The 12,365-nt window shown below is 39.2% G+C and overlaps 1 protein-coding gene across 5 annotated transcripts in view; it reads left to right on the top strand.

Moving 5' to 3' along the window:
* PDE11A (phosphodiesterase 11A) overlaps positions 1–12,365 on the top strand; it is a 406,615-nt gene that overhangs the window by 232,250 nt on the left and 162,000 nt on the right. For all 5 annotated transcript variants that reach the window (XR_003418780.2, XM_053215318.1, XM_053215319.1 and 2 more), the window contains exon 7: positions 9,612–9,687. Coding sequence is in view for 4 of the 5 variants with exons in the window: in XM_053215318.1 (XP_053071293.1) it covers positions 9,612–9,687 (76 nt within the window). In the remaining variant the exon portion in view is untranslated. The remainder of the gene's footprint in view (positions 1–9,611; positions 9,688–12,365) is intronic.

Below are 12,365 nucleotides of genomic sequence, written 5' to 3'. Positions count from 1 at the left end.
ATTCTGCCACCTTATGAAGATTGTGATATGTTTATCCTGTTACGAGACTCTGTTACATCCTCCATGAAAAGAATGGAAGACCAATATGTATATATACCTAATTATATTTATTTATAGTGCCTGAAGAAACACTCATGTTCATGGGTTATCATGTAGGTGGGCTTTGTAGTTTTCCCAGTCATTTTCTCCTTGCGAGGCAGTACCCATGCTTGGCTCCTAAAGATATTGGACAGAATACCATGTATATTAATGTTCTGTTGCCACATAGCAAGTCAGCACAAATTCAGCAGCTTAAAACAAACGCCTACTTATTATCTCACAGCTTCTGTAGGTGAGAAATCTGGGCGTGACATAGCTGGGTTCTCTGCTCCAGGGTCTCACAGGCTAAAAATAAGGTGTTAGTCAGGTGACATTCTCGTTTGTACTTTGGCACTTTTCAGAGCTTATTCAGGTTGTTGGTAAAATTGAGTTCCTTGCAGTTGCAGACTGAGGTTTCCATTTTCTTACTGGTTGCTGGTAAAAAGTCTCTCTCAGCTCCTGGAGATTGCTCTTAGGTACTAGCCATATGGCCCTCTCACAACATGGCGGCTCACCTGCTCAAAGCCAACAGGAGAATCTCACTCCAGTTGGCTGTGACAGAGGCTTACATAATGTCAGGGGTGACTTACATAATCACAAGAGTGGCTGTCCCATCACCTCTGCCACATAACATAACCTAATCAAGGAAGTGATTATCCTGTCATATTTACAAGTCCTGCTCACACTCAAGTGGAGAGGATTATGCCAGATATGTACACAGTGGAAGGTGGCAGGTGAGAATCTTAGAGGTCATCTTTAGCATTCTGCCTACCACACTATAATAATGATGAAAATTGCACCCACACAAAATCTCTCTATCCCATAAGATCTTCCCTATGTCCTGATATGGAAAATGTCCACAAGTAAAAAAAAAAAAACACAAAGAAGTGTGTATAGAATAATGTATAGAATGATATATGTGCATATATACATACACATATATACACATATTTTTCAATCAGACCCCTCAAACCTAACATGTCCAAAACAGAGCCCACAACCTTTTTTCTTCCAAGTCTACTCCTCTCTCTGTTTCCCTGTCTCTATTAAGGCAACTCAATCCTTCCTGACGCTTACGATAAAAATTTTATAGGCATGATTCTCTCATTTGGCACATGTAACTCATCAGGAAGTCCAATTGGCTCTATTTGCAAAATTTATCCAGAATCTGACCACTTCTCACCACTCAACTGCTACTTCCCAGGTCCAAGCCACCCTCATCTCTAGACTATTTCATGGCCATCGCCTCTTAATCTCTGCTTCCACTCTTCTCCTTTGCACTCTGTTCTCATTACAATAGCCAGATAACCAGATGCTTTTAAATTTCAAATCATAGCGTATCAAAAGTCTGCTCACAAACTCTTCAAAGTCTCCGTATGCCACTAGAGTAAAAGCCAAACTCAGAATTCTTTCAGATGTTTACAATGCCCTTACACAATCTAGCACCTCTTATCTAGCCCCAGCCCTTACTCCTGCTTCTCCAGCCATACTGGTCTTTTTGTTATTTCTAGAACATGCTACTCACACACCTATCTCAGGGCCTTTGCACTGGCTATTCCCTCATCTGAAATTCTCTCCCCCCAGGATCTGCGTGCTCCCATCCTCACTTCTTTAAAATCATCTTTCAAATGTTACCTGTTAGTAAAGCCTGGCAGCCTTGATATTAAGTCCCCTTCATCCTGCTCTATGTTTTCTCTGTAATTCCTAACACCTTCTAACATGTAATCTATTTCTGTATTTTTTTGTATTGTTTGCCATCTGTCTTCTCTCACTAGAATGTAACCACAATGAAGGTGAGAATTTTGTTGGTTTTGTTCACTGATATCTCCCCAACAACTGGAACAATGTTTAGTACTTAAGGGGAAAGTGGGTGATGGGCATTGAGGAGGGCACCTGTTGGGATGAGCACTGGGTGTTGTATGGAAATGAATTTGACAATAAATTTCATATTAAAATAAATAAATAAATAAATAAATAGACACACAAGAAGTAAAAAAAAATAGTCATTATTGTTGTGTTGTTGAACATTTTATCTATTTTATTTATGAATATATGATATGTTATTGAATATATCATAAATTGATGCATAAGCATGTTGTATATTTGTAGGAAAAGATCAGCAAGAACTTATACTAAACTGTCAATAGTTGCCATGATAGAGATGGAAAGATTAGAGCTTTTGATTTTATTTTTACTTAAAAATTTCCCAAGGGTTTGTATTGTTTTTGTAATCAGGCAAAATTATAGAGATATTTTAAAATTTTAGACCCTTTATATCTGATGTGAAATTATATTTTTCCAGGCTATTGTGAGCCCTCTAAAAACTATACACTATTACTCAAAACCAGAATTGAAATAATGTAAGATCTAAGTAAATTAACTTGTCTTACTGTATCTTTGGGGAATTTAGATGGATTATTTTCTATTGCCCTGGTCAGCATGGAGTGTTGCTTGGATTTTATCCTAAGATACTCGTTTGAGACTGTGCCAACAGCATGTACATAAAGTGTGTTTTCAGATGACCTGCTGTTGTATCAGGTGGCTTCTTAGAGCGCATACTCTATTTACAAATACCCTGAAACAGTTATTCTGGTCTTGCTTTTAGCTGGCATTGTGCTTATGAATTCATCCTCCAATAATTAGTTGCACTCTAGTGCATTATCTGCGAAGCTTTCTGCCCTTCTTTTCATACTAGATTCAAAAGAATACCCTAAAACAAATACACTAATGCACAACAAGCCGTTATTTAGTCATTATAAGATATAATATTCTATTGCTTAATTTAGTATTTCCTCCCATTTCTATTGTTATGGGGAGAATTTTCAGAGCCATTACATGCAAAGTTTGTCCTCTGCCTGCAGCAGGAATGAACAATTGGACCCAACATCTGAATAGAAAAGGTTTGGCACGGGGGAGATGGCAGAAAATAACTACAATGTAGGACACGCCTTCTGCATGGATGATTTGGTGGCAAATGTATTTGTTACAAATTTAAGAGCAGTAGGAAACCCATCAGCACCCAGATCTCCTCTACCATGGTGGCTGATGCCCAGTTACACAGTTAAATCTAAGGTGTCATGGCCCTAAGTCCGTCACGCTTCAATCCCATGAGTTTTCCCACATGAGGTTCTTTCTCTGTTTTGTTTTGTTTTCTTTTTCTTATCAAAGCCTGTTGAAGACAACTCAATAGTTCTTGCCCTCGTCATGTAGCACTTAAGGATAATGGGACTCTGGGCTCTAAGATCCTTTGACTTAAAGCCTTAAAGCCCATTTTGCCTGTCAGATCTTCATAGCAAAGCACCCCCACAATCCGAAATGCTGAGTGCTAGCCCAGGAGGACAGTTCATTGTCTATTCTCTATAACGCCTTATGGTCTATCAGCTCTGCTACTCCTGACAAAGGGAAATGTGCAAAATTGAAACCATTAAGAGATAGAGCTCTGTGGACCTGCTGAAATGCATTTGCTACCAATAATCTCTCAAGTGCTGATACTCAGTGTAAGCCAGTTTGAGATCCTTTCCCGGGAGTAGGGTTTGCTAGGGAAGATTGGATGGTGGGATATAAGAATTCCAGATGACCAGGAAGGCAAAAAGGTCAGGAGGATTACTAAGACTTGAATTAAGGTACAGAATGGGGTAGCTTTGCTGAATGAAGACCAGTATAGGGGTCCCATGGTTGTAAGAGTACAACAGACTTTGCCACATAGGTGATGAAGACAATGCCTCAGTTCTAAGCCCAAAGGTCAGTTATTTCTTTAGGAGTACTTTTGTCAGAAATTTAAGGAATCATTTGTAGGTATGTTCTAGAAGCCATTAGGACTGATCCTATGTGTAGGTAAGGTAGACAAAAAGAAACTGCCTCTCTACTTAGTTTCGGGAAAACGAAGGGACTGACTTCAGAACGTCTCCCTCAGCTTGTCCTAATACCAGAATTTCTCACTGGTAGATTGATGTTTGAGGGATAAAGTATTGCTTTAGATTATAGCTTAACTTGTACATATCCTTATAGGGAAAGGAAACATTTTGAGTATTAAAGGATAGTGTTACATTATCACCGATTCATTTAACATTTCCTTTGACCACCTTTGAGAGGCTGGAAAATGTAACAAGTGTGTTTTTATGGCTCTGAGTAGATCCGTCAACTGGAAAAACCAAATCAGGACACAGACTAGACAAAATTTTTAGGTATGCAGATCTTTAATTGGAAAGAAGTAGGCACTACCAGATAGTATGTTTATTTTAATTGTAACCTTCTAGAAAGGCTGCTTAGTCTCATATGGTCTAACAATTAGGACTCAAATGATGTGAGTTTTAAACTGAGAATGATGGAGTGGGGACCTTGTAGAATAGTGGGGTGGATATTTGGGGGCAGGTATTCCTCTCAGTATTAGTAATATTTACATTTGTAAGACACCTTACAAATTTTGAAACCCTTTCATGCTCATATTCTTATAAAACAACTTGGAAAATAAGAAAAAGCACAAAGGAAAAAAGATGAGAATCAGCTACAGTACCAAAATCTGGAGATAGCCAATGTTGACATTTTGGTGTGCACAAGATCAATATTGATGACAAAATTGAGACAGAGAGTTCTAGTGCCTTGGTCGGGGTTGAGAGGCCAGTAAATATTTCTGAGCGCCATTGACTGATGTGATCTGGAGACCTGGGATTCTTTGATGAACAGAGATGATTCTTTCCTTCATACTTTCTTATTCCTCTTCATCCTTGTTTGGAATTCATTCTTCAGACATTTTGTGCTCTTCTCCTGCGGTCCCTGCAGGGGATGATATGTGCTCCCAGTCCTTGCCATTTCATATGGTTATATAATCAACCTGGATTAGTTGAACTTTCTAGAAACAACAGCATTGCTACAGATAGACGAGTGGGGGCATTGCCCTAATGATCTTCAATTTGGAAGGTTCACCCTCATCATACTCTGCCATTCCCCTCCCTCTCTCCCATCTTGCTGGGCTCTTCAAGCATGCTGATCATCACTGCTCTCTCTTCCTTATTTTCATAGCCAGTTAGTCCCAGCTTCACTTCCTTCCCTCAGCCACAGTGAGAATGATTTAAAGACGTTCTCAGGGCACCTGAATGGCTCAGTCAGTTGAGCATCTGACTTGGGCTCAGGTCATGATTTCACAGTTTGTGAGTTCAAGCCCTGCATTGGGCTCGCTGCTGTCCACACAGAGCTCACTTCCGATCCTTCTATCCCTCTCTCTCTCTCTCTCTCTGCTTTTCCCCTACATACACTCTCTCTTACACACAAAAATAAACATTAAAAAAAAAAAAAAGACGTCTTCAACATCCTCTGTTGCCTCTCCTCTCCTGTTGTGCTCAGCCCATGCAAGCCTCTAATGTTGGATCCATGAAGCTCTGCACTCTCGTTGTGGCCTCCCTCTCCTTCAGAACTAACCACTTGACTTCTGATCCTCCTCATCCCATCCCTTCTTGCCCTGACTATATTTGCCTTCAGTTATCCTTCTGTGCTACTAAATCCAAGAACCCATTTTCGGTGCTTATCCTGTTTGACTATTCTGCAAAATTTGACACTATTGTTCCACTCTAGTTCTATTTAGAAAATAACTTGTTCCCTTATGGGAAAGTAATTCGTTATCCAAAATTTAGAAAACACAAGTAGTAATTTATTTATTTATTTATTTATTTATTTATTTATTTAATGTTTTTAATGTTTATTTATTTGGGAGACAGAGAAACAGAGCACAAGCAGGAGAGGGGCAGAGAGAGAGGGAGAAAGAATCTGAAGGAAGCTGCAGGCTCTGAGCTGTCAGCACAGAACCCATTGTGGGGCTCGAACCCATGAACCGTGAGACCATGACCTGAGCTGAAGTCAGACGCTTAACTGACTGAGCCACCCAGGCACCCGCAAATAGTAATTTAAAAACTCCCAAAGACAGGGGTGCCTGGGTGGCTCAGTCAATTAAGTGTCCGACTCTTGGTTTCAGCTCAGGTCATGATCTTGCAACTTTGTAGGTTTGAGTCCCACATCGGGCTCTGTGCTGGCAGCACAGAGCCTGCTTGGGATTCTCTCTCTCCCTCTCCACAGCCCCTCCCCCACTCGTGCTGACTCTGTCTCTCTCAAAATAAATAAACTTAAAAAAAAAAAAAGAATACTTTCACAGTGTATACATATATCAAATCATCATGATGTACACATTAAGCATGTTATAAATTTGTCAGTTCTACCTCAGTAAAGCTGGGGTGGGGGGAAGATCAGTAGTTGCCAGATCTGAACATGGATGGAGGAATGAACAGGTGGAGCACAAAGGATTTGAGAGGCACTGAAACTACTCTGTATGATACTCTAATGGTGGATACATGTCATGACCCCGTTTTCAAAACCCATAGAATGTACAGCATCACGAGTGAACCTAATGTAAACTGTGGACTTGGGATGATAATGATGTATCAGTGTGGTTTCATCAGTAGGAACAAAAGTACTACTCTGGTGAGTGATGTTGGTCCTGAGAGATGTTGAGGTGCATGTGTGGGGGCAAGAAATGTATGGGAACTCTCTGTACTTGCATTCATTTTGCTGTGAACTTGAAACTGTTCTAAAAAGTAAAGATTATTTTTAAAGTAAAGAAACAAAAACTCCCATAGGCAAACAATTCAGAGAGGACTACTTTGGTTATAATTCTTCTAGGATTTTCCAATGTATATAGTAAGTGTTTGTACACCCACAGACACCCACACTCTTGTCACTTAATATGTTAAAATTTTCCACATTAACAAATATTCTTCTATAGCATGATTTAAATTAGATGGATAATTTTCCACTGTGTAGATGTGCTATGGTTTACTCAACCTACTCCCTCTAGTTGAGTATTCAGGTTATTTCTAATATATCACTATCATTGGTAATGGTATGATTTACACATTTATATGTAAACTTTTGTGTATAGCTATGATAATTACCATAGAATAAATTTCTAGACCTAGGAATTGGTCAAGGGTATTTATACATTTTGGACTCTGGATACACATCAGTAAATCTATTCCCAGAAAAGTTGTAGCAATGTATTCACACGTTAGAAATGCTACAAAGCATGGAGGTTAAGAGTATGAGCTTTGGAGTTCTTTTTCCTCCCTGTCACTGACCCTGTGTTCATCTTTCTGCCCAAAATATCATGTCCCAGTTTTCAGCCCTTTTGTGTCTTCCTTGAACAAGTTCTTCCCTGGTGATTTTACTCAATCAATTAGAACCAGAGGCTGATGACATCAGGATGAGTCCCTAACCGCCCTCTCCCCTGCCATCTCAATTATAACTTGAACTCAGGATCATCTCACTCAAACTTCCTGTATTCCCCACATCAAGGGACTCCAGCCACTCTTACTCAAACCAGAGACTTCCATGCTATCCTCAGGAGGGATGGAAGAACACATACTCTCAGCTCCCCAGAATAAAAACTTCTTTTGGGGAACTACAATAATTTTTGGTAAACAGAATTCTTGCTTATTTCACTGGCAAACAGCCTAGGGTTTGTTTTTCTCCCCACCAGCCTCTCAAGCCGTCTCTGTCCTGGTTTCTTTCACTCACTGCATGTTCCTTGTCTTCTTGCACCATGACCTCTCTCCTCAGCTGCTTCAGATCTCCTAGGAAGGGTTAGAGTGGGGCCATGGTGGTCCCAGAGCTGGCAGAGCAATCGTGCCTCCTTCTCAGCACCGGTTCAGGACACCCGACAGTTGTGTGTCCATTAGCAAAACAGACCCACACATTCCAGTGCTGCTCTGGCCAGTCCAAGTCTGTAGCTTATACCTCCTAGACCTGGAAAATCGACTTCAATCTCCTCCTGCTCACTAGCATCGCTGTAATTCAGACTTTTAGCCTCAGGGAGAGGAGGAAAACCACTTTGTTTCTTTTGGAGGGTAACTTTGATGGATGTGTTTTTATTGTTTGATTTCCTTTGAACCAGTCTCTCCAGTTTCAAGGCAGATATCAGAGTCTTATCTGAAAGGGAGGATGTTAACAGTACCTACCTGTACGGTTGTTTTAATAAGTAAATGAGATAATGCACGAGAAGGTGCCGAATAGGGTGCCGGACATGAAGCAAACACCCAGCAAATGTTAGCTCATCATCGTCACTGTCATCCCTGTCACTGAAGACTCACCTGTAAGGATCTAAAGCTGCTCTTGATTTCTCTAAACAGAGTCAGTTGCTGGTTTTTCTATAGTGTTCTGAACATTCGTTACTTGGACACTTATTTTATCTTAACTATTTCTATCTTCACTCTACATTGTGAGCTCCTCAAGCAACTGTTTAACTTCATTTTTATATCCTCAACTTCATTTTTATATCCACACCAGCAATGTGTCTGGTGCATAGGAGGTGGTAGATAAATAGATACTGGAAGAATCTTGACTCTTAGCTCACACTATTCTCGAGAATCATTTCCAGTTTGATTGCAGATCTAAATGTGAAAGGTAAAACTATAAAGATTCTAGGAAAAGAATAGGAGAATATCTTCATGGTCCAGGAGCAGAGGAAGATTTCCTGAACAAAACAAAACAAAAAAAAAAAAAAGTACTTTAAAAAAAGAAACTTACATATTGGTATCAAGAATAGAAGACATCTGGAAGGTTATTTTCTCAGAGGAAAACCAAAACAATCCAAACATAAAATTTAGGTGTGTAAATTAACTTCCAATTTCAAATGTTTTAAATGTGTAGCTCTTAAGTGCTACAATGAATATTTTAAAATATTACAGTACCTTTTTACCCCAATAATCATGATCTAAAACCTTGATATCTTATTGTTTTTCCTATAGTACTGGGATGGCAGGATGACCTTTCTCACTAGAACTCAAGGTCATATGAACTCACCAATGCCCTGTCAGTCTTTAGTAGCTCTTATCTAACAGTTCAGATGTGGACCATCAGTTTTAATATTACATGGAGCTTTTACTGAATGACGTTTGTTGATCCTGGTTACTATACCTTCATATTTTAAATATGTCATCTGACAGCCTTCTAGAAGAAAGAAGATCTCTGAACCTCTACATTTATTGTATATTTTTGCAACTTCAATTTTTTGTATATTATTTTATACATAGTAAATTAGTGATGTTAAAAATATAGAGTATTAAAACTAATTATACATATGGCAGCATTATAGGCTCAAAACACTTTTACTAACAGATGTGCCCATTGACCACTGGTTTAATTAAAATCTTTATACTCAGGGCAGAAACAGTTGCCAGAATTTTTGTCTGGTAGTATGATCATGATCAAGAGTTTTACACTCAGTTCTCTGTGTCTGCAGGGATTGGGGGAGGTGGTGTTGACATGGGGTCATTTGGTTGATTCATATTTGGTAGGGAGTTGATCCCCTTAGGATGTTCATAGTGATGTTTTAAATTAAAAGAGACAGGTGAGTGTATGCATTAAAAAATAGATTATAATGTATCTTTTTAAAAGTGATCTTAAAATGTCTATTATGAAGAGTGGTAAGCTGTAAGTCAGAAATGGGTAAATGTTGCTTAATTTTAATTAACTATTTTCTTATATCCTAGGCTGACCAGATATCTGGTTTTCACATAAGATCTGTTCTCTGTGTCCCTATTTGGAATAGCAACCACCAAATAATTGGTAAGACATTACCTAAGTAGTTCAAACTTCTTTTATAAAGACAAATTTACATTACAATACACCTTATCTTTTTTACCTGCTCGCCCCTTTTACACTTGATCTTACTGAAAAAACCAAGAATTGATACCTGCTCCCCTCTTTTATGTCCAGGACTCGTCAGCCTATGTTTCATTCTTTTGTTTAATCTCATAAGTGCAGACTCCTAGTGAATCAACATTAATCCGAACAATGAACAAATATTTATTCTTTTAACCAAGGACCAATAATTTTGAAGTTGGAGGAGATCTCAGAAATCAACTAATAGGACTTTCGTATCTTACCTTGTAGAAATTGAGGTGGGGGTATCATGCAAAGGCCAGAATAAAATCACAGAGGGAGTCGGTAGCAGGGTAGAGATTAAAAGTCAGGGCTCCTAACTCCTATACAGACTTTCCATTACATCTTTATGTTTACCTCTATGCTTTTACACACAGAGTACGTGCAAAGGAAAAAGAACATGTATTTTTTTTAAATTTTTTAATGTTTATTTATTTTTGAGAGAGAGACAGAATGCAAGCAGGGGAGGGTCAGAGAGAGAGGAAGACACAGAATCTAAAGCAGGCTCCAGAATCTGAGCTGTCAGCACAGAGCCTGACCCGGGGCTCAAACTCATCTATGGCGAGATCATGACCTGAGCCGAAGTCAAATGTTCAACTGACAGGGCCACCTAGGCACCCCCAAAACATGTATTATTAGACATATACTGAGCATGCATCTTTCTGTTTGGATGATTCTAAAATAGGCTGTACTTGACCCGGAATATGGAACCGTGGTCCAAAGGAGCTTCTAAGTTTTCTCTACCTCCTGTTCTTCTCTCCCTCCCCTCAAAACCTCAGTCAGGAAAGTATCAAACCTAAGGAAGAAGTCAGTGGTTAGAGAAGTCATAAAGAGTGAAGGAGTTAGTTAAAATTATTGAAACACAATTAAAACATGATTTTTTTTCCTAGGGGACTAGTTACTAGTGCATCTATTTGCCTCTCTTCGCTTCCCCCTGACATTGCCTGTTAAACTGAAAGACACTGCTGCTTATCAAGAACTTAGTATTCTGTCAATATTGTCAAGACTTGAGCCATAACAGAATTTTTTCATCCATTTGCTTAATTTATAGAAAAATATTGATATATTAATGAACACAGAATATTCTAAGATTAGTGTCCAATGGCAATCTCAAATCTAATCCTAGCTTTTCATTCCTTTCTTTTTAACTTTTATTTTTATTTTTTATTTATTTTGAGGAGGGGTGGCAAGTGGGGAAGGGACAGAAAGAGTGGGAGAGAGAGAATCCCAGGCAGGCTCTGAGCTGACAGCACAGAGCCCAACTCAGGGCTCGAACTCACGAACCAGGAGAGATCATGATCTGAGCCAAAATCAAGAGTCAGACGCTTAACCACTAAGCCACCCAGGTGCCCCATAGCTTTCATTTGTAACAGTAAACATCTGTTATGCTTTCAAAACTAAGACTGCAGTTTGCCTACTACATGCTAAAAGATTTGTGTTTCGTTACATATGTCTTCTAGCATATGATGACTTACCTCCCTAGTGAGAAGTTAGGTATTTTAAAAAACACAACGATGCTTTAGAATTATAGCTATTTTTTTGTTTGTACTAAATGGGGACACAGGAGAATGTTTTTCAAGATTGTTCAGTTTTTCTGGTTAGAGCTGTATGTTTTGAGACATCTGGCACAGTGCTGGAAATGAACTTTGGAAAGAGGAAGTGTACGTAAATTAAGTTTGTTAGAACTGTATGTACCTCATTGGTAGCAGAAGCAGAACTAACCTTGCTTTGAAGATTGACGGTGTCCTAATTCCCAACTTCTTTAATGTTCACTTTAAAACATTCCAACATTATCTCATTTATTTTTTTCTTTAAAAGTTTATTTATTTATTTTAAGAGAGAGAGAAAGCATGAGTCAGGAGTGGCAGAGAGAGAGGGAGAGAATCCCAAGCGGGTTCCACGCTGTCAGCAGGGAACCTGATGCGGGGCCTGAACCCACGAACTGTGAGATCATGACCTGAGCTGAAGTCAGATGCTTCATTGACTGAGCCCACCCAGGCGCCCCCAAACATTATCTCATTTAATCTTCCTAACCCTCTGAGATAGTTAACGTTTTAATTCCCACTTTACAGATGAGGAATTTTAGTGCTAAAAAAGTTAGGTAACTTGTTTAAGGTAACAGCTGTGGTGGAGTTGAAATGTGAGCTGAGACAGTGTGACACCAGAGCCCATGTTCTTAATCACTATGCCACCCTGCCTCACTCAAGCACTGTGTTCCAGGGGATTGAAAAAATAAAAAAAATTATATATATATACATGCACACACGTGTATTTACACAGTTAAGCTCAATTATGTATCTAATTGCATGTATGTGTATGTCCATGTGTATATATGTGTCCGATAGATCAGAGTGATTGTGCACAGTTATCTTGAAAAACATTTTCAAGGATTCAGACTGATGCCTGGTAGAGCTTTAGGCTTCACTGTGAGCCAGTTTGGATATCACAACCTTGAAGATCGACTGCATTGCTGTATACCTCAGATCCCCTCTCCTAAAGACAGCAGGCACTAGGGAGACCAGAGATTAAACTGAGTGTCTGAAGTTACCTAGGGGAGGTATGGAGTCAGCCGGGGCTTATTA

This window comes from Acinonyx jubatus, chromosome C1 (assembly GCF_027475565.1).
Source record: "Acinonyx jubatus isolate Ajub_Pintada_27869175 chromosome C1, VMU_Ajub_asm_v1.0, whole genome shotgun sequence".
Classification (NCBI taxonomy): domain Eukaryota; kingdom Metazoa; phylum Chordata; class Mammalia; order Carnivora; family Felidae; genus Acinonyx; species Acinonyx jubatus.
This window is presented reverse-complemented; position numbering and strand designations above follow the sequence as displayed.